Genomic DNA, 22,808 nt, shown 5'->3' on the forward strand with positions numbered 1-22,808 from the left:
AAGAGCCCAAGTGGCTTTGAGACAAGATGTTTAATTCTGAAATGTTTTGGAAAGGTACGACTCCTTGTCCAGAGGCCCTAGGGGTGGCTGTTGTGGGAAGCCTGTGAGTCTGGGGACACATCAGCTGCATGCATCTGGCCTGTCTGCAGCACCTGTGTCTCTGGCCTCTGCCGTTCCTGCTGTGCCCTCAGCAGTGCCCACTGCAGCCCTGAAGCCAGCTCAGGAATCATGACTCCCCAACAGCATCGCATGAGCCCACAGGACTGAGGTAAAGGGGCTACTGCTTGTGCCTGGGGAGATGCTGCCTTACTGCTGGTGGTGCAGTGGGCATGGCCTGAGCATGAGTGGTCCTCCCTCCTCCCACACAGCAGTGGCTGTAAACAGACAAAATCACTATGACCGCTGGCCTCTGCAATGGAGGCGTCAGCAGTCTGTTTGCAAGGAGATTATCAGGTTCCCTGTTGTCCCTGAGCAGCTCTTTGATCTTCAGCCATTTGCAGCCAGGGTTATAGGAGAAGGCTTGGCACAGCCCTTGCATGGCAGGAAAGATGCAGATTTCTCTCTTACATACTCCAGGCCTGTAGCAGACAAAGGACAGAAAGGCACAAGTTTCACATCACTTAAAGAAAGGGGTTTACTGGGGAATGGTGTCATCTGCACTTTACAGCACCATCAGAAGAGGAGGAATTGCATCATCTCTGTTACCTGCCAGAAATGATGAGTCTGGGCCTTGCAACAAAAAAAGATGGCACCTTGGGCTTCTTTTAACTCTTCAGGTCCTGGTGCATCCCAGACACTACCTGTGAAGTGCCTGTCTTCTTTCAGCCTGTGTTTCCCGTGTATAATGATGCCGCAAACTGTCTATCCACCAGTAAATTGGGATCCCAAGGCCTTTGAGGTGGGCAGGATAGACCAATGCTTTCCATGGGCTTTGGTGTCCATTACTTCGCACTTGGTGCATTGCAAGGGGCTGGGGCTGGAAGAGCAGAGCTCTGCTCTCTGTGGGACACTCACTACTCTTCTGGGCTTTGAGGATGGAGGGAAGTGGTGCAGAGGGGAATCAGCCCAGGGTCTTGAGGAGCCAAGCCATGCCTCTCTGTGGACTGCCCACAGAAAGAGTTAAAGTGCAGGCAGATTTCAGGTGTTTGAATTGAACAGTTACAGTGGGGAGGAGAGGGCATTTTTGGGTGGGGAGTGCAGCCCTCTCTACCAGCCAATGGCTAGAGTGTTCAAACCCAACGCCCAGTTTTGGGACTTATTTCATGAGTGAGAATTTGCAGGAATTTCTTCTCAAGACAGTTTGTCCTGGATGAAAGGTAGGGACTGGAGCTCCCAGCTCTTTGGTGTCTCCCTCTCTATGCTGTAGAAGGTAAAGTACTCTCCTCTGATATTTTGCTTCTTTTGGGGGGAAAGAGTAGGGATCTTCCGCGGGTACACAGAGTGACCCTGCTTGAACGGGGGGGGGGGGGGGGTTGGTGTAGGTGATCTCCAGAGGTCCCCTCCAACCTCAATCATTCTGTGAAGACATCCATTCTGTCTGTGTATGCAGTTCCCCTTCACACAAGAACCATGCTGGTGGGTGTTATGAAGTCTGTGCTGGGATAGACATTGCACTGTTCATTTGGAACTCATCCCTGCTGTTGAACTGGGGTGTATAGCTCATCTCTGCACTCAGTTTTGAGACAGGCATGCTATGTTGATCCTTAGCTCCATTTTGTCGTGGGAAGGAGACACAGAAACCATCTGCAACAGGGAATCTGAAGTTTTTGCTTTGTTACCACCAGCCCCATTGGATCAGTTTCATTTGCTATAAATAGGCTAACAAGGCGCTGTTGGCAGAGTAACTGCAGCAGCATAGGGCTGGTTTGCATCCCTGGGTGCAAACCTCACTGAAATGGTGAGGTATTCGTTCAGACTGCAAATCCTGCTTGGACTGCCAGGGGATGCAACAAAGCTTCTGCTCAGTGTGTCTGCAGTGTGGAAGGGTCCCTCATCAGCTGTGTCCTGAACACCCGTGAGCATAGCACCTGACTGCTCATGGGGCTAATTACTGTCAGGAAAGGGCCACAGTTTGATGAATTGCCTTTCAGCAGAACAGGTGAATAGGGCAGTATGGTCAAGAGTGTGAGCAACTTACAGCAGGATTACAAGACTTGGTGATGGTGACAGCAAGAATGAGCTCAGTGGCCCAGGAGGTCTCTGCTTACCCTGTGACATGTCCCTAATCTTCTGCAGGTAGAAAACCCTAAGTCAGCAGCAGTTCTTAAGCAAGGCTTTGGCTGGTTGGGACAGGTTTTTACTTTGTGCTGCATGCTCAGGTGCCTCAATAAGCACACCTTACTTTCAGGTGCGCTTATTGAGGTCTAGAAAGGCAGCTTTTCCTCTGCTGTGCCTTGCTTGTTACCCAGCTTCCGTCAGGACCACAGACCCTTTGCTTGGGGTAGTGTCAGCTCCCTGATAACTCTCCTGGCTTTGCCAGTCTTGCTTCATTTGCTAGGCACTGCCCTCTTATTGAAGGTCTCTGGGCTAGGCTGATCCTCCCTGTTGCTCTGCTGATGGAGGCAAGTGTCTGTACCCCACAATTTGACACTGCCCTGCATCCTGAGAGCATGGGATCAGCTCTACACTTTCGGTATCCAAGGTTGATTTTAACAGCACTGAGCTTGTGTCTGCAAACTGAAGGGACTTTACAGATGTGAACACACACAGTGGGCTGATCCTTGTGATTACAGCTTGAGGTCTGCAAGTTGGTAACTGCAGGGGAGTGATCTGGCCCTCCTGTCAGGGGAACATTGAATCTGCAGTCAAGCAGCAACTACAACAGGGAGCTAACTTTTGGTGAGTGGCTGTAAGGGAGTCAGCTCCTCCCTAGCACAGCAAGCCATGCTACGCAGTGGTAAGGCAGGTACAGAAAATGCCTTTGTCTCTGTCCTGCTGCATCTTGCTCTCATTTATGTGTGGGATTTCACCCCACCTTTGCCCTCAGTACAACCCTATTTGCTGCTGCTAACTGACTTGATTATGGACAGTAGGTAGGATCTGATAGCTTTCAAAGATCTTTTGGAGAGCTGTGGGCTGTGTCCCCAGATGGGCAGAACCCTTGTCTGGCCTGTTGGCTAAGCCCAAGAAATCTACCTCCCACTGACAGTTCTCAGGATGGATTCATACCTGATCCAAGTGAATGGCCATGGTGATCACGCTCCTGTGCTGGATGTTCATCTCAGTACCAATGGGAACAACCTGTTGCTGGGGAAGATGAAGGGCCGGAAGCCAAGATGGGCTGTCAGGGCTTCTGAAATGTCAAAGAAGACTTTCAATCCTGTCCGAGCCATCGTAGACAGCATGAAGGTGGAGCCTAACCCAAAGAAAGCCATGATCTCTTTGTCCCTAGGTAAGCACTAGTGCTGTGGCTGGAGCTTCTGGGCAGTGGGTTGGATTGTGAGGCTGGCAGAGTACAGGGCTATGAAGCACAAAGTTTGTGGGAATACCCATGGACATGCCAGGCTGCCACACAGCTCTGTGCCTGTCACAGATCAGTGAGAACTTTGCTATTTTTCAATTTTCCAAAAGGAGACCCAACAGTCTTTGGAAATCTTCCCACAAATGATGAGGTCACCCGGGCTGTAAAGGAGGTTTTGGACTCAGGACGTTACAACGGTTATGCTCCATCTGTTGGTAAGCTGACATGACTCCTCCTGTGAGGGCAGGAGGAAGATATGTGCCAGCTCCCATGCTATGGCAGGGACACAGAACCCACACATCTCTCTCCAATAGCACCCTGCAGCTGCCCTCAGCAACACTCTCATGGGCACGCAAGCACATGCATCCCCCAGATGCCGTGAGCATCCATCCCTGTGAGTGGGTATCATATAGGTTTCCCCAAGGTACCTTGAAGGTCTACAGCTCCCCACAGAAGCTGTGCTTGCCTTTCTAGCCATTAGAATAGGCATGGTCTCAGTATCATAGAAGGGCTCAGAGCTGTGTCTCCCTGTCATAGATTACAGCCAAGTTCCTTCCTGGTCTGCCTTGTCCAGGACTCCCCTTGTGCTCCGTGCTTTCGTGGAGAACACAGGCCTTGTATGCAATTAGTTAGTGCAAACAGCATTCACAAAGCATAGATCACACCTGCCTCACAAGAGTTCTTCCTTTTGGTGACACTGAGGGACCTGGGACAGGGAGGACTGCCCTTGTGCCATCACTTAACAGTGAGGGTCATGTACTAACACTTGCGTGTCAGCATCCTGCTGCACCTCAGGAAAGCATCACTAACAAATGGGTTTGCCGTGGCTGGGCTGGCAGCTGAGAGTCTTATCCTTGCAAAACACAGAGAACATGGTGTAAAAGCCCCACATTCTTGTTTGGTTTCTCTCTCCCCAGGCTACCAATCCTGCCGGGAAGCAGTGGCCACATACTACAGCTGCCCAGAGGCACCTCTGGAGGCCCAGGTACTGGCACCCGGCTGAGGCACCCCAGCGCAGTGCAGGTGGGGTGCTGCTGTCTGAGCCTAAACCATGCAGCATGGGGGTCCTGCCTCAGCTCTCACCCCCTCCTCCCCACCCAGCTGTGGGACCTAAGGCCAGTCTGTGACCTAGTCCCACATTGATCTCCCACATCTCCCAACCCTTACCTTGGGCTTCTCTCAGCTACCCTCCTCAGGGAAGGAGGCTGAGCTCTCCAGCTGGTGGAGGTTTCCTGTTTTCAGTCAGGCTCTGCACTAGCCTTTTTGGCTGAGAAACTCTCGTCTCTCAGAGCCTGGGGCACTCAGCAACTTCCACATGGCTGGAGCTCCTTGATCTGGCTGCGTGTTCCATTCAATCCCATGTGCTCTCTGCAGGACGTCATCCTAACGAGCGGCTGCAGCCAGGCCATAGAGCTTGCCTTGGCAGTGCTGGCCAATCCAGGCCAGAACATCCTAGTGCCACGGCCTGGCTTCTCCCTTTACAAGACTTTGGCACTGTCCATGGGAATTGAAGTCAAGCTCTACAACCTCTTGGTAAGTGGTGGAAAGCTAGAAGAGGCAGCCCTGGTATTTCTGCCTCCCAGATATACTCTGGCCTGCCTAGGAAGTAGGTGCAGATGAGTTGAACAGCCCCGGACACCTTGTCACACCTCACCCTGTGTGGAAGCTCAGTTCCTCAGCTTTACTTCCCTTCTCTTCACTAGCCAGAGAAGTCCTGGGAAATTGATCTGAAGCATTTGGAGTCTCTGGTGGATGAGAAGACAGCTTGTCTCATTGTGAACAACCCATCCAACCCCTGTGGCTCTGTGTTTAGCAAGGGCCATCTCCAGAAGATCTTGGCAGGTGAGCCTGCCTGTCTGCATGTGGCACAGGGCTGCAGTCTAGTGCCTGCCAAAGTTGCCAGTGCTTCAGTCACTGTGGTTCTGCAGGGTCATGGCTGTCAAACTGCACAGTGTGAACACTGCAGCAAAGCAGTACTCTGGCCCCAGGCTCTGCCCCTCTACTGCATGACTGACTCCAGTCCAGGGAACAGGGCTTGGTCAGGGTGAAAGGCTTGCCTGGGCAAGAACAGGCAAGGTCTCAGTCTTGTTCTTTCCCAAATGTCCTGTGTGCCTTGGACTGTTCATTTCCCCACTCTCGTTTCACAGAGAGCCCTATGGCTGTTGTATCCTGGCCCTATCAGTCAGTGTTGGGGGGGGGGTGCTGCTTGCTCTCACAGGTGAGAGCAGAAGTAGGCTTTGCAGGGCTCTCTAGTGCTCAGTTAATCCAAGTGTGCAGGTTGCAGGAAGAAAATAGGGACCCTCTGCCCTAGGGCAGAGCTTCTCTCCAAGCCCTGCCAGGCCTTGTAGCAGAGGGCAAATCTGCTCCCATGGAGGATACAGGATGGCCAGGCTGAATGCCCTTTCTCCCACAGTGGCCTCAAGACAGTGCATCCCCATCCTTGCTGATGAGATCTATGGAGACATGGTGAGTGTCTGTCACAGACCTTTGCACCCCTACACTGCCTGTCCCTTCTGATGTACTTTGCCATGGCAGCCAGCCCTCCAGAGGTAAATGACAGCTCTGCTTCCTTATATTGTGCCTGTGTCCATACCTGAATCTCCCAGTCCTGTAATTTGCAGTCCCAGGCAGTACTTCTCATGTCTAGCTCCTTTCCTCTTCTCAGGTGGCTCACTCCCATGTGAATACACTTGCCATGTTTATACCTTGGAGCTAGTGGCTTTCACAATCAGTTTTCCATTGCTTCCTTTCTTCTTGTAGTGCCTCATGCACCTAGCCTCCCCCTTTCAGTTCTCACAGCAAGTGGGGAGAAGATAACAGCCCTAACATAGCCTCCTGTACCACAGGTGTTTGCAGACTGCAAATATGAACCTATTGCAACTCTTAGCACCAATGTGCCAATCTTGTCTTGTGGTGGCTTGGCAAAGCGGTGGCTAGTCCCTGGCTGGCGGATGGGCTGGATCCTGATCCATGACAGGAGAGACATCTTTGGTAATGAGGTGAGAACTGCTAAGCATCACTGTCATGGCAGTGTCTTTGGTGCATGTGTCACCAGGGCCTGAGGTGATACAGGCATGTACTGCTTTTTTGCTCTCACATGTGTGTTACCCTGTTGCTCACATGCTTCTCCACCCTCCCAGACTTTTCAAAGAATCACAGTATCAGTAAGGTTAGCAGGGACCTCTGAAGATCATCTAGTCCAACCCCCCTGCTCAAGCAGGGCCATCTAGCACATGTTAGACAGGATTGCACCTAGGCTGGTTTTGAATATCTCCAGAGAAGGAGACTCCACAACCTCTCTGGACAACATGTTCCAGTGATCTGTCACCCTTACAGTAAAGAAATTCCTCCTTGTATTCAGGTGGAATTTCCTGTGGTTCAGTTTTTGCCCATTGCCTCTAGACCTTTCACATGGGACAACTGAAAAGAGTTCAGCCCCGTCCCCTTGACACCCTCCCTTCAGATACTTATACACATTGATAAGATCTCCCCTCAGCCTTCTCTTCTCCAGGCTAAAGAGGCCCAGCTCTCTCAGTCCATTCTTCATAGGGCAGATGCTCCAGCCCTCTGATCATCCTCATAGCCCTGCACTAGACTCTGTCCGGTAGCTCCATGTCTGTCTTGTACTGAGGAGCCCAGAACTGGACACAGTACTCAAGATGAGGCCTCCCCAGGGCTGAGCAGAGGGGCAGGATCACCTCCCTCGACCTGCTGGCAACACTCTTCCTAATGCACCCCAGGAGACCATTGGCCTTCCTGGGCACAAGGGCACATTGCTGGCTCATGGTCAGCTTGCCATCCACCAGCACTCCCAGGTCCTTCTCTGAAAGACCTTTCATGGCCCTTCCTTATGCTATCTGCTTTGGTATATGCCCTGGTACCTACATCTGCACACTAACATTCTCCTTGTTTCTGCTGCTTCATGTATGCCTTGTCCTGTCTGTGTGCTTCTCAGGCAGTTCCTGTGCATAGTGAAGCTACTGCATTGTTTATCCAGCATGTGAAGTCCATGTGTGGTCTCTGTGCTCTATCATGGTTTCTCTTACAAGCATGAACAAAGCACCATGCAGTGCAGCCGGTGCCTTACCTGGCTATTTGTCCAACTGTGTTACAAGGAAAACCCACCTCCTACAGTGGAGTGCCTTTTCACCTAGAGGCCTTTCTGCACAGGAAGAGGGAGAAGAGAATAACAACTGAGTGAGCACAAGAGTTAATATTGGCTCTCCCTGGCTGGCTTTGATGAAAGTTTGGATAGTAGCCCCAAATCTAAGGCAAAAACAAAATAATATTTTGCAATGGCTCTGGCTCTGTTTGTATTAGCTATATTCCAGACTGTTTTAGGTCAGTCTGAGAAGCCCCAAAAGTGGTTTCTGTTTGTATCTTGATCTGCAACTCAGGCACATAGAATGACATTGAGAATAGTCTGCAAATGTTGAATATAGTCAAGCAAGTGTTCTGAGGTGCTCTATATGCTCACTGAAGATACAGGTATGAGCTCTACGAACAGCTGCAGAAATGCAAACACTAGGCCTTGGAGCCTTTTCTTCAGTAAAGAACAGTCTCTGAGCTGCAAATGCCACCATGGGGTTTTTTGTTTGTTTGTTTGTTTGCTTTCAGATCAGAGATGGCCTTCTAAGACTCAGTCAAAGGATCTTAGGACCCTGTACAATTGTCCAAGGAGCACTGGAACATATCTTGCACCGAACACCCCCCGAGTTCTACCACAACACCCTCAGCATCCTTAAGGTAAACAGGCTGTAACAGACCAGCAAAATTCGTTCATGATATGTTGTTTTGGGGGAGTTGTGTCATTCTAGCCCATTCTCCCATGCTTCAAAGTACAGGGGAGATGTCCTGTCTGTGACCAGAAGAGCCCAGCAAATCAAATTCCAGCAGGAACGCAGTAAATGGGGCAGGAATATTGACTGTGACAAATTTCAGCCAGCCCTGCAGTCAGAGCAGGGTTACATGGGCAGAGCCAGGGAGTGGGACGTTTGACACCAACTTGCTGAGCTCAGCTCAATCACTCAAGGCCATGATCACCAATGCTGTTTGCATTGACTGCCCCTTTATTTGCAGTGGGCAAACCTTGTATGTGGTCCTGGCCTGGAGCTTGACTTCCATTCGCCGAGCTGCTTCCTGGAATTTCTCCTGTTTTGAACTTTCTCCTTTCTGCTTTTCAGTCCAATGCTGACCTTTGCTATGCTGCTTTGTCAGCTATCCCTGGCCTCCAGCCTGTCCGGCCTGCAGGAGCCATGTACCTCATGGTAAGTGAGGAGGGTGACATGCCATTTTCAGATCATCAGCACTCACACCAGATCTCTCTTCCAGTGCCTTTTTAATGGCCTTAGGTTAGTGCTTGGCACCAGGACTCTGGTACGATGTATCTTCACATTACCCACTGCAGTAGATCCATCACTTTTTCATTTTAGAAGGTCAGAGCAGGATGTTTACTTCACACGTAGTAGAGGCCAGCACCTTTTACCCTCTTGCCTTTGTATAGAACTCGTGAGAATAGCTCGTACTTGGCAAGATGATGTTATTTAACCTGGACTTGAAACCAGACAGAAGATGGGAAGTCCCTACACCCCATGCGGGATTGTGACATGGAGTGTGACACTTGCTGTTGAAGACTGTACCCTTCTTCTTACTACCGTGTCTGTCTCCTGCCTATGCTGTTGCCTCTTTTTCAGCCTTTCTCCATACCTAATAATTTTTTACCTTCTGCAATGTAGAAATTTCCGCTTTCTCATCTCAGCAAGCTCAACTAAGACCTTTAAGTCTCTAAATTTAATGTGTTTTTGAAATGTTTTGTCTCTCTCAGTTACTCCCGTTCCTCATTAGCTTTTAAAAAAATTTGAAACCAGAGCTGGAGGATACTGCAATGTCAATCTCACTCTTGCAGATAAATCTTTATCACTTGACCCCATTTCCAGTTTTACCCAGAGTTACATAGGTCACTCTGCTTATGTTGTTTGTGTAATGGCACAGCACTAAAATTCTTTCAGACCTTTAGCATTTCTGCAGTATCTCAACATTTATTTCAAATTAAATCAGCTGGTGAGAGGTTTCTTCCACTCGCTCATTTAGAACCTTTGCATGCAAGTTCTATCTCACATTTTTTATTTAAAATATTTTCCTGAGATGTTTAAAATCATCTTTGGTTATAAACAGATGGCTAGAATGTCACTGTCCTTATGTGATAAGGAGACAGCTTCCTTCCTTCCAAATGCAGAACAGAAATATTTATTGAACATTTCAGCCTTTCTACATCATTTATCAATTCTATCATCCTCATGTATTTCATTGAAAGGATTTATTCTGTTCTTGGTATTCTGTGCCTTGTTATCTTTTTTGCCTATTTATTTGTCTTCAAGTTATTTTGCTTGCCTATGGATTTTTTGCATGGTAGAATTATTAATGCAAATTGACTACAGTTCTCTCAAGTTCTTTTTCAACTTATTTTCTTATTTATTTCAATTTATTGCTTTTCATTTCTAATTGTTTCCTGTATCTTCGCAATTAGCTTTTGACTGAAGTTGCCCTTAACTGTGAAACTGCAGTTTCATAGGTGAAATTAGCTGCTTTGAGTAGTCAATTGATATTTCTTAAAGAATCCTCGATTTTCATTTAAATATTTCTGTTTTACTTTCCAGACAGTTCAAATGATGAGCAAGAGTTAAGAGTTGTTGAGGGCAGGCAGCTGTGCTTAGCTCGGAAGGCTGAGCAGCTCTTGGGCCATGTGGGTAAGCTGTTGGTAATGTTAGTGCCCTCAGTTGCCATGTCTCATCTCTCTGCTGCAGGTTGAGATTGAGATGGAGCATTTCCCTGAGTTTGAAAACGATGTGGAGTTCACAGAGCGGCTCATCTCAGAGCAGTCTGTTTTCTGTCTGCCAGCCACGGTGAGTCTGGCTCTGAGAGCCACAGGGAGCTGCAGGGCCTAAGCTTGGGGAGAGGAAGCAGCAGGGGTAGGAGCTCTGGGGCCGGGCAGGGAGTCCTGAGTGCAGGGCCAGCATAGCTGCTGGCTGTGAGCTCCTCCAGGTGCGTAGTGGAGTGGGGACTGGCAGTTCCTGGCTCACTGGCAGCCATCAGTAGAGCTGCAAGGGCCTTCCCAGCTCCAGACTTGTTCTGTTCTTTCCAAATTGGCAGAATGCCATCCCTGAAATCTGTGCCCCAAGCCTCTTCACTGAAGTAGCTCTCAGAGGCACAGGCCTGCACCCACCTGTTTTCTTCTGTGTCCCATTTCCAGCCCTCCACCTCCATGAACAGAGGGTCAGGCTAGAGGCTGAGAGCATCGTGCCCTGTGCCAGGCTCCTTCCTCTTCCACTTCCTGAGCCCAGATCTGGACTGGTCCTCAGTCATTCTCTGTCCAGCCCTCTCCTTCCCTAAGCCTTTGATGAGGAGTCCCAAGCTCCTTCCAGCTCATTGCCTGAGCCCTGCGCTGTGCTCCATAGTCTGCACAGAGCTCCTTTGGCCTGTGATGCCCACAGTGGCTTGTCTGCACCGAGAGCAGTTTTACAGATGGAGATGGGAGATTCGCTTGGAACAGAAAACTGGTCCAGGGGAGCCAGACCTGTCCTTGGTCTCTGGCCCCCACTGTCTATCTTTTCATTTGCTGACACAGCATGTGGCCCTGACAAGGCCACCAGCACTCTGAGACACTGACACCATCCCAGCTAATCTGCCAGCTTTGTCGCTTCTCGTTTCAGTGCTTTGAGTACCCAAATTTCTTCCGTGTGGTGATCACAGTGCCTGAGGAAATGATCTTGGAGGCCTGCAGCCGCATCCAGGAGTTCTGTGAGATGCACTACCAGGGTGCTGAGGGGACCCAGGATATGGAGTGTGACAAATAACCACGACGGCCTCCTGCTCCTCCAGGCCAGGTCTTGGTGAGGCAGCAGCGGGGGAGGCAGGGCTGCTTCCCGTCGGCCCCTACCTCCCACTGCCTGCAGACAGCAGTTGTCACGGGGCTCTGCGGCTCGTGCCTCCACAACCCCCCTCAGTGCCGCGGGAAGAAGCGGCCGCTTCTCTCTCCTCCTCCGCTGTAGCTCACAGACCACCCGGCATCCAGTGCCAGTGCTCCCCGCACACGTTGCTCCTGCACCCTCTGCGCCGGTCTGTCGCGGCCCTTGAAGCAGCTGTGGGCGGGCAAGCACTGCTGCTCCGCCGCGGCAGGCCGCCCGGGCCCGAGCAGCTGCCGGCCCCTGGTCCCCTCGGTGGCGGTTCCTGTGCCAGGCTGTGCTGTGGGCCAGGAGAAGGCAGTGCTCCCAGAGGGCAAGGATAGAGTATCTGAGGTCTTGCTTTTTCTGGGTATCTTAAGAAGCCAGAGCTCTTTATACTGAGCCCTTTGTGCAGCAAAGGGAGTAAGTTATTTTTTTTTTATTATCATTAATAAATGTTCTGACGTGCCAATCCCTGTGACACTGGCGTGCTGGTTCAGCCACGGGCTGGGCGAGGGCCGGCTCCTCGCAGGCAGCCTGGTGCGGCCTGCCTGGCCCACAGGAGTCTGTCACAGCCCCGCCCCCAACACACAGCCCCCCCCCCCCCGACCCCCCAAGGCGCAGCCCCTCCCGGACCCCCTGACCCCCTCCCCAGGGCCTCCTGGGGCCCCGCAACACACAGCCCCCCCGGACCCCCCGACACACAGCCCCCCTGAGGTGCAAGCCCCCCCAGCCCCCCTCGAGCCGCAGCCCCTCCCACGGGCCCCCCCGCCGCAGCCGCGCCCTTCCCGCCGCGGCCGCCACCACCTGCTCGCGGCGCCGAGCTGCTGCCCGGTGTCGGTCGCTGGACGGCTGCGCGTGACCCGAACGTAACACTGCTGACTTACTGCAGGTTTAGTTTGCTCGTGTTACTGCTGCGGTCCTGGGAGACCGGTTTTATTTATATGTAGGTTGAAGGCATCCACAATACTTGATGAGGCATGTTACAGCATTTAGTGCAGTTAGGCTTTTCCTGGGTTTCTAGCTGGGATGTCAGGCTGCACTGTAAGAGGCACCAGCTGCTTGAGCTGTTGGAACGGGACACACACAAAGGGCATGCGTACGTGCTTTCTTCCACAGATCATTTATGGGTTTTTTATGGGCTTAACCTGTAACAGGAAGAGCATAACTGCTCTAAAGCACGGACTCTAAAATGCTTACAATAACCTGCAGAAAGCAAGCCTGTTTAGTCCAGGCCTCTCAGGGGGGAGCGGGTCTTCCACCTGGTCAGCAGAGCGGGCAGACGTGACAGGCTCTCAGCCAGAAAGGAAAAAAGGCTTTGCTACGCTGCTGTTAAAATTGCAAACACAATAAAGAAATAAGGAAATGATGACCTGGAAATATGCTTTCTATGGAAATAAAGCAGGATATAGTCATGGGAGATTAAAACCTGATAAAAAATGTTACGTTAGTTTTGGCCAAGGAGCTGGTCGGACAGTTGGGAGTTGTTCCTGAAACGCCAAGCGCAGCACCCTGGGTGCCGGGGCCATGGCTGGCGGCCGCCACAGCAGCAGGGCCCGGCGGGCCCGTGGGAAGGGACAGCACTTCAGGTGGGAGGAAACGCCCCCACAGCAAGGGCCAGCGGAAAAGGTTCCACAAAGTGGCCGGGCTGTGGCTGGGCTGTGGGTGTCAGAGGTGGAGCAGCGGGCTGAGGCAGCATCTTCCCAAGGGGAGAAGGAGGGACTTTGCAGCCAGGCGGCTGGGGAGCACAAGGAAGGCTCAGCAAGGGTTGAGTCTTGCCAACAGGGCAGCCATGCAGGACACCTCTGCAGGGCTATGGTCACCCTGCAATTGGAAGGCACCTAAGATCTGGTCAGCTGAGCTTCGCAGCTGGCCAGAACAAGGTCAGGGTTGTATCTTCTGTTGTGGCCTTCAGCCTGGGATCCCAGCACTGGGGAAGATGCCTGAGGCTTCCTGGATCTCCCACAGCAGGGCTCGCTGGCACAGATTCTAGCATGTGCTGGAAGCCCAGACCTATGCCGGTCCTTTGCTTTGCCATGCTTTGTCTATCATTAGCTTATCTGCCTTGGTCAGTGCCTCTTCTAGCCTTGCCAGCACAAACAGGTGCTGTGACTTATTTCCTGGATGCCTGGCAGAAGTGGTTGGTGCTAGCTCAGGGCCTTTGGCACTCTGCTGCGTGGTGTGGACTGTGTGCCTCAGCTCTGCCGATTGCTGTTGTCCCGCTCAGCTCTAGGGTAGCTGTTCACTCCGAGCTTCAGTGCATGTCCTGATAACAAGTTTTAGATTGTCTGCATATGTAAAGAAGGCAGAAAGCTGACCAGTGAAATAAAATCATTAACTGAATATATATATATATATATATTTTTACTATTTTTCTCTTTTCTGTAATGTGTTGGTAAAGTATTATGGGATCTCATTCTTACAGCCTTATTTACATAAACTTGTATAATCTTTATTCTTTCTCTTCTGTGCTCCCATTTATTCACTCCCCCTATCACTTCAAATTTTCAAGTGCTATAGTGCAGTGAAGCCAATAAATGAGCATTGCCATCGAATTATTTTGTAGAACATGGGAACATGGTCCATAAAGGTCCTTCCTGTGTTACTGATCCCTATCTCCTGCTATTGAACAGACAGCCTTTGAGTGTGCAGGAACAATTTAATATAATTATCGTGGTAAACAGCACTAAATCTTTGCTCAGACATTTCTAGAGCAGAGCGATCTTATTTGTCCAGCCATGGTAACATGCCTTTTTATGTCATTCCATAAGAAAATGAAAAATTAGATAGACAAAAGTAAAATTAAGGGTTAAAAGAGCACCAGTGAGTAGAAGGCTTGGTAGTAAGGAGAAAGTAGTAAGATTAATTCAAGTAATGAAAAGTAGGTGACACTGAAGACTGAACAGTCTAGGTAGGAAATGGAATAATGATGTCAGACAAATATGGCCAAGGTGTTTATTTATTAAAGCAAGTAATCAGCAATAAAAAAGAAACTACAGCTCCTGGTACTAGTTGTACAGTGAGTGAGAGTTGCAGATCACCATGGATTGGCAATAATGAATAAAGCATAGGTACTGAAGGACTTGCATTGGTCAGGAGTGGTAGAAAAACAAGTAGAAGCCGCAAGTGACAAGTGTGACATGTAAGGTTACCACTGACAAGTAATGACAAGAGGATAAAACACAATTGCTTGTCTCAGAATCTCTTCCTAGAGGAATTACAAGCAGACATAATGGAAGAGGTCTTGTTGACCTCTGTGACTGTATTCACAGATCTCCGTGGTATTAGAATAGCAGTTCAGTGGGAGACTGTGCAATTATGGAAGAGTTTTCAGCTTCTCAGGTAGAGACTGGAGAACAAACATTGCTAACAATGATAAGAATCAATTGTTCCTGATATGATGGGGAGATTTGTTCACTGAATTATTCACTGAGCTAATAAGTGACACTACTTTAGACAGTGTTTTGGCAAGCAGTCATCATCTTGTAAAAGAGAGTCATGGAAAATAATCTCCAATCATGTGATCCTATTGATTCAGTTCAAATTACGGATAGAGAAGCAAAAGTCAGGTGAACTGAGGGACACAAATACTAGCATGTGGATAAGGCTTAAGACTTTCCTGAACAGTACGTTATCTTCATGTTCAATTCTGCAGTCTGGAAACAAAGTAAATGGTTGCACTGAGCTGTGCTGATTTCATGATACTTGCTAATGACTCCTGATCCAGTGTCATGTCTTCCTTGTATCCAGATCGCTACATCCTTGGTAGCAGCATGCATTGGTGCTTTTTTCTTCCTCAATAGCTGCAGAGCTAGGGCAGAATGAGGTTCACGTCAACCCACTTCTCCAGCCTGGTGAGGTGCTTTGGGGAGCCCTCCAGCACGTCAGGCTTCCCTCCCTTCAGTTTGGTATCATCTGCAAAACTGTTGAGAGTGTACTCTGTCCAATTGACGATATCGTTAATGAAGATATTAAGTAGCATGTTCACAAAACTCTTCCCTTTAATTCAGGAAGTTACAGTGTCTCCAGAGTGCTGTATAAATGCTGTTTCTGTAACACAGGTTTAATTCCCACTTCTGCTGCTTGAGTTTGTGAAAAAAAATTGTATTTTATCTTACTGTCACTTCATTTTGTGAGGGGACATTCAGGAAACACATATTTTCATTTGTTCTGATATTCTAGGCTCAAGTATTTCATTTATTTCTTCTCTCCTATCCCACAGTGAAAGTGGACAAATTTTAGTTCCATTTTCTGATGTATATTTTATCCCATTGCTATGTATAAACTCAGATTTTGTTTCCATACATGTAAAGGTTTTCACATGGGTATTGATACCCAATTTAACTATAACATGCATTTTGAACATTTGCACAGTTTCTAGCCATTGACTTTGCTTATTGCTAATCACATTCTCTTCTTTGTTGTTGATCTTAAGAGTTCACCTGCTCCATCATGTTTCATAGACCATGTGCTGAACGGCAACAGAAAAATTATTTGCTTATAAGTGTAGCTTGGCTCTTCAATAAAATAACTGTTTACAGAGATATTGGAATTGCAAGCAGAGGTTTACTTATCTGATGGGGTAGGGAGGAATGTTTTACAGGGTTGTAACAGCTGTAAATAAGTTACTTGTTCACTAAATTGTTTGGCATTTTAGGCAATTGACCTAGCTACATAGGAGCAAAGCCTAAAGTTCAGGTTTAGCTCTGGGACTAAACTGTGCCAATTTGGACACGCCTTTTTATATTACACTGCTTCTAACAGAAAATGGAACTTTACAACTTATAATCAAACACAAGGGAAAGGATATAGTAATGTTTAAGTCCAGGAGCAAACCAGCCTGTGCCCAAGATTTGGTACATACCTGCCCGTGGGAAGAAGTTTCACACAGGACATCATATCAGTAATTTCTCTCATGGTCTTTCCTTCTTCTGGAGGCTGTAGTGCTCCAGGGCTAGCGTCCATTATGATTCCAGTAACAAAGGCACTCATACCCCTTATGGTATTGCTAAAATACTATTTATTTGAGCTAACCCTAGAAGGAAAAAGAAGATAGTGTAGATCATCTTGTCTTTTCAGTTGCTGGGAACCCCAAGTTGTGCTGCATCAGGTAGACATGCATGGGGGTTAGGTTTAGCTCAGTTGGTTAGAGCATGGTGCTGCTAATGCCAAGGTCATGGGTTCAATCACCGCATAGACTACACTGAGTGTTGGACTAATGATTCTATGATACAGCTGACATCTCCTAAAGATACTGTAATTTGCAGGTTGCATTGTAAGCTTTTTGGCTACTAGAAAGATCCTTATCTACAAAGCAATTACTACAATTAATAATGCAAGAGTAGTGACAAGTAAAATAAATATTGAATATGAGAATGGGTACAGAATAGCAGTGGCATTGCAGTTAAGACCACCAAAGCTGTCCCACCATTAGGCTCCACCTCTAGTCCCAAGTCCTGTAAGACAATGGTAGTGCAAATACCACCAAACAGCCCAGTTGCCTATGCGATTTTGTAGACGAGGAGTACAAGGGCATTCAGTAGTTTTTGTTCAGTGACACATAACACACAAGGAGCAAACGCAGTTGTATGGGGCTACACATAGTGTTTCTGTGTGACATAGACAGAACAAACACGCTGTATTAATGTACAACTCGGGACTGGAGGGGTCTTCTCTAGTACTCTGAATGCAGCCATAGCCCTATGCCTCCCTGGCATCCTGCTCAGGAGGTGCAGCCGGCATGCTGTCCCCAGTGCAATGGGACAGCTCAGACCCTGGTGGCAGTCTACACTCCCCAAGGGCTGAGCTACACTCTGCAGAGAAGTTGTGGCACTCTGCAGATATTCCTGAGGCAGCCTCATGAATTAAAAAGGCTCACCTTTCCAGGGGAAGGCAAACTCTTCCTGTGAGCCTTTAGCAACCGGGAGCCTGCAGAAGGCAGGCGCTGAGTTAGTAAACAGCACGCCTAGCTGCTTGCCTCAGCCTCTAAGCACTCTGATAGGACCCAAAAGCCAGGCCTCTTCAGTTGCTTGCCAGGACCCCTGGAGCCTTGATAGGCCTAACAGGGCTATTAGAGGGTACATGTGTCCACCTGTTCAGTCCTGCTTCTAGCAGCTGCTAGTGGTCCAAGAGGCTTCAGCATACCCCTGGCAGCTGGCACTGCTCTGGCACTGTGGGCTTGGAGGGGAGCACAGCGCAGTGTCTGCAAATCTCCCCACACTAAGCTCCCAAAGCTGGGCTAATCATACATGGAAGAAATAGCTGCTCCCCCACACACACCATAGGAGAGGTCTCTACTGTCTGTAAATTGCAATTTACAAGCTGGTGGGGCACTCTAGTAATCCACACTGGTGCTGTCAGTGGTGGATAGCTTTCTATTGCTAGGTTAGAAAAACTTCTCAAGAGTGTTCTTCTACTCCCTGAATGTATTAATATTCATTTGTTTATTCTTGAGGTAATGGGATAAATTTCCATGAGTTGGGGTTACTCCACATCTTCCTGTGCCCCTGCTCCTCTGCAGGTGGGACATGGGGCAATTAAAGGAGGCTTGTCATTAACAATTAGCAGACAAAGTTTATCCTGCAGCCAAGGGATATATGCAGCATGGCACAGGCCTGGGACTTAAGCTGTATGTGCAGCATAGTATAGCATAGGCCTATGCCTACTCAGATTAACTGTTAGTGGACAACTAACTCCTCAACATATCCACATGGGACAAGTTCTGCTCTCGTTCAGGAGGAACCTGCTCTAACTGGAATTTAGCACAGACATTACCCTTCTGCTCTTAGGTATCCTGGTGCTTACCTGACTGCTGCATTCTCTGTCTTCTTCAGGGTATAAGGAATGGAAAGTCTGACTGCATGGGCAGTTCACAGGGCTCACTAGCCTCTGAGTCTCTAGAAACACCTTTGATTGATTGTGGAAGGAGGGTAGAAAGCAGAAATACACTGTCAGCCATTGTGTGATGTGGAAGCAAGGTGTGCAAGGCCAGGCAGCACAGGAGACCCTGGTGGTGTAGGTAGGAACAGACCTTCTGCCTAAAAAAGGGCAAAAGAAGTTAATAAAGCCCTTGTCTGCTGGTACATCAGCAGTAGCAGGTGACCTGGGGCTCTGTGTCAGCTTTATTTAGCTCACCTGAGCATGGTATCTTCTCCCCAGAAGAGTGAGAATCAGATGGACTGTGCTGAAGCACATTTTTCAGGAAATAAGCAGGAGGCTGTGTTACCAAAGACAAAGTGTTTACTCTGGCTACACACAAGGAGAGGTGCAGCATGCAGCTTCCAGCTCGCGATCTTGAGGCATTTCTGAAACTGTGTCAAGCTGCAGGTAGGAAGCTGTGGGGCAGTGCTCTGTGGCAGTGCTTGGATGGTCAGGCCAATGGGTTCCCGGGGTGGCAATGGAGTCAGAGCACTGCTGGTACCCTGCCTTCTCTCTTTTCCCTGTGCCCTCTCCCACTCTGTGGTAGCTGTCAGAGACTGTCAGTGCCTGAGGACAGAGAAGTGACTGACTGAACTCTTGAGCTTGGGCTAACTGCCATCTACTTCCTTCATCTGTCACTTAAATCTTATGAGTCAGACACAGAGGGAGAACCATGTCCATTGTTTAAGAGCCAGAGGACCCTCCTCCACTTTCCACAGGTCCCCTCTGCAGGGAGAGGAGTGCGTCAGAGCGGGGTGCCCTTCCCAGCCTTGTCTCCAAAGGAAAGAGCATTCTTCCTCTCTGTACATGGCTCATGTTGCACAGGCTGCCGTCTGGAAAGCTTGGCCAAGCTGTTAGTACTTGGGATATGTGGAACTGGAAAAAATCCTGCTGATCTCTGTAAGTAGAGAACTGCACCACAGTGGTCAGTGCTGTCAAGAAGCCTGACTGCTGGAATCAAAGGACGAGGATAGCCTGGGCAAACTACATGCAGGCAGAACAGGGAAGAATAAGGCGCCCGGAAGAGCCACGCAAATGTGTCAGCACCACTGCAAACCAGGAGGGCCAGTAACACGTACTAGCATACGAGTAGGTCCTTCCTAGAGCTGTCAGGGTGTCAGTGGATGACATAGGCATACATAACTGAAATCCATATTGCGCAGACCATTGTATGGTTCTCTGTGCAGGGCCCTACCTGGGCTATTGCCAGCTTCTCACCTTGTTTCTCAACCCAGGATTACCAGGGCTTGACCATCTGTGTTTGCAGTGCAGCAAGTGAAAGGGAATGTGACCTGCCTCATTCAGGCTCTCCCTCCTGCTGGGAGTTCCAACCTTGCCCAGATTTTTTGCTTCTGCTGTCTCCTGCACTCAGCTAGTCCGCAGAACAGCACAGTGGGATCCCAGGAGACACCAGGGACACCACCTGCATCATCAAGAGAAGGTCAACACCTCATCAGCAGGTGTGACAGGGAAGATGAGATCTAAAATAGGAATGATCCAAGGCAGTTGCCTCTGCATGGTTATAGAATGCCACACATTTCTCTGGAGCCCAGCTTCTGCCAGGCTTGTTTACTTTACTTGGCAGTCTCTCTGCAGCTGCAGCATACAGCTCCATTAACAGACCAAGTCCAGTTGCCCCTTTCATGACCACCTCTGGGAATATGCTACACCAGAGTACTAGGACAGTACAGCCAGTCCTGAGTTGGTCCACAAGCCTGCCAAATTTTCTTCCCCAGCTGCACCAAATATTCAGCTCAACCACGGCACATGTGGAAAGGAGTCAGATAAGACTGTATGTGAACCTGCATCTGCTGACAAGGCCAGCAGCCAGCCATGATAGGGAAAAAGATCAACAAATTTTCCCTACCTTGCATTCCTGGTGGACAATCCTGTCCTTCCTGCAGCAATGTTTCTGGTCAGTCCCTGCCTCTGACAGACGTCCCTAGCCCTCCTTTTAAGAGCAGCGTCTTTTTGGGCCTGCAATGGGACTTGATATAACAGCTCCTCTCAGTCTCCTCTATGAATTTCCTGGTTCTTTGCATTTTCTAGCAGTGTTTCATCATTTCTGCCCCTGTGAGAAACTGCCATTCTACCCTTTGGGTGCTAGTACAGTAGGGTGGAGTTTTCTAATTTAAGGCAGGTCAAAGTAGGCGGGCACTACAAGGTAGTAAGTCTTAGAGCTAGGACATACTTACACAAATCCAGAGAACAGGAGGGAGCAGGCACAGGTACAGGTAAGAGCTAAATACACGTGTATGTGAGAGCCTGGTATGAAGGCTGACTGATATGTGACTGCACAGGTGTGTGTATGACTGCCTAGAGATGTGCGTCCTATGAAAGCGTAAGCATAGGAGGGCAGCAGAAATGACCTTTGCTTGAACCAGGTCTGGTGGTATTTCAAGAGAGCACGTGAAGGTGACATTTTTCAACCATTTCTGGGTGTCTGGTGTGGATGCTTTAGTGCCTAGAACTATGTTTGCTGCTCATTCTCAGCAGCCCGAATAAGGAGATAACATTTGTAAAGCGCTTTAGACATATTAATGTTTGTAAAGTGCTACATGATTTTCTATGAGGGCAGAAGCTGTTGATCTGGCTCAAAGGATAGTTCTTGCTTCTCCAGACCTTCCTAATGTCTTCTCAGTGCATCTTCTCAGCTTTTCCCACTAGTGGCAGCCATACCATATGTGCCCTTCTGAATGGGCAGACACCACTGCTAATTCTGCAGCAGCTGCTCAGGTCAAATTGAAGAGAGATACGATAAAACTCTGAGCAATCATCAGAGCCCTCAAAGACCAATGTCTAGGACTTCCGTGGCACTACATGCTCTTTGCTACACCAATACCACTACAGCAGTGAGGGATCTGTGCATGTCTGGAGAGCTCCCCCAGATCTGTGTGGTAGAGCAGTGAGCCATGGTCTGTATAGTGTCAGGTATTTTGCACTGTATTGTCACCCCCATCCGGCATCCCAGACATACACAGGTTCAACTACCCTGTGCTCTGGGCAAACACCTCCTGTGCACAGGGTATATCTAGGGAGTATGTTTCCCTGGGACTGCTTGTTGCTTTCTGTACTGCTCTTTCTTTGCCAGCGTCAAGCTTTCCCAATGCCCCTGTGTTTCCAGAAAAGTTTGAAATTCTGTTCATTTTTTGGAGATTCTCTAACTGCTCAGGGCAGGCAGATCCCAGTTCTTTTCCCTTTCCTAATTATGCTGTGGGAGACCTTGACATGGTGACAGTGGGTTTTTGGTTTTTCAGTAGTTCCTCTGCACTTGTGATTCTTCTTTCTTCTCTCCACCAGCTGACAGTAACAATGTGGGGTTTTTTTTGTTCTGCAGTTGGTATCGTCTCAGTCATTCTGGGCTGATCTCTACTCTGCAGCTCTGTGAGGGCTTCGTATTTCACTTCTGCAATGTGAAGTACATTGAATCACTCTACTTGTGATTCTGGATGTTTGCTGTAGGGGAAAAAAACAGTAGTTAAACCTAAAAGCTTAGTTTGGAAACATCCTACCTACCATGATCAAGAGATCTAATGGTGAAGAATAAGGTTGTGTAAATAGTATTTCTTTCATTTTAGGAAACGTCTGATAGAACCTCTACCTCTCTTTGCTGCTCCCATATTACATTTCACCAGGCATGCAGAACTCATTTCAGTCCTTCACCCACTTTCTTTGGGACAGACCGGACAAGGCAAGAGTTGTCACTGCTTCTTGTGCAAGAGTGAGGAAATTCCCTTCGAAGGTGCAATCTAGCATGAAGGCCATTTCTCAGGCACACACCAAAAGCAGTCAGAGGGATGGTCTACATGCTCCGTGAAATACCTAAGGCATCCAGCTGTGTCACCCAGCTTTTATTCAAGATAGCTAATGTACAGTAGATATCTCTGGGTGATTCTTCCTGACCTGCAAGCTGAGGGAGAGGATGATCCTTCTGTACTCTTAGCCTTGCTTTCTGGGCCAGTGTAAGGCCATAGCTGTTGACAGAAGCACATCCATGCTTTATAGCAAAACTGAATCCATTCTCTTATACTATACATACAAAGAATTTCTCTCCATTTGCAGAGAAATATTTATTTTTATGCCTTTAAACCTGCTTGGGCATCTTAATACTAGTATTCATGTCTACTCAAAACAAGTTTTCTCAATTATAAACTTCTGCATATAGTCCAGAAACTGTATTGGAAGCTGAAGTAAAGACATTAACAGTGCCAGATGAAACTGATACCATCAAAGTTCATTTGGCAGCTAGGACTTTTGGTACACGCTGCTGTATTTATTTGAGAGGAAAAGGCTAACATGTGGTCTATTTCTACAAGGTTCTTTGCAGCTGTTCCTAGGCTTGGTCCAAATGTCTATCTGAAGCAGCTTCTTGTCAACACTGAACACTACAGGGCATTTGTATGATCAAAAATTCATTTGGCTTTTTGTCCAGGAGACCAGAAGCATGTCATCCCTCACTAAATGCACAGCCTCATCCTTGCAAGACATTG

The 22,808-nt window shown here is 48.6% G+C and overlaps 1 protein-coding gene across 2 annotated transcripts in view; it reads left to right on the forward strand.

Annotated features, from left to right (window-relative positions):
- TAT (tyrosine aminotransferase) overlaps positions 1-22,808 on the forward strand; it is a 38,308-nt gene that overhangs the window by 5,570 nt on the left and 9,930 nt on the right. Inside the window, exons 2-12 of one of the 2 annotated variants that reach the window (XM_062586624.1) lie at positions 3,149-3,391; positions 3,571-3,675; positions 4,378-4,445; positions 4,835-4,993; positions 5,164-5,302; positions 5,874-5,926; positions 6,307-6,459; positions 8,078-8,206; positions 8,644-8,727; positions 10,264-10,362; positions 11,170-11,349. In XM_062586624.1, coding sequence (XP_062442608.1) covers positions 3,157-3,391; positions 3,571-3,675; positions 4,378-4,445; positions 4,835-4,993; positions 5,164-5,302; positions 5,874-5,926; positions 6,307-6,459; positions 8,078-8,206; positions 8,644-8,727; positions 10,264-10,362; positions 11,170-11,313 — 1,368 coding nt within the window. In that variant the 5' untranslated portion in view covers positions 3,149-3,156 and the 3' untranslated portion in view covers positions 11,314-11,349. Of the gene's footprint in view, positions 1-1,493; positions 3,392-3,570; positions 3,676-4,377; positions 4,446-4,834; positions 4,994-5,163; positions 5,303-5,873; positions 5,927-6,306; positions 6,460-8,077; positions 8,207-8,643; positions 8,728-10,263; positions 10,363-11,169; positions 11,350-22,808 lie in introns of those variants that run through there. The other variant, XR_009959812.1, reaches the window with a different exon arrangement.

The sequence above is a fragment of the Rhea pennata genome, chromosome 13 (assembly GCF_028389875.1).
Source record: "Rhea pennata isolate bPtePen1 chromosome 13, bPtePen1.pri, whole genome shotgun sequence".
Classification (NCBI taxonomy): Eukaryota; Metazoa; Chordata; class Aves; order Rheiformes; family Rheidae; genus Rhea; species Rhea pennata.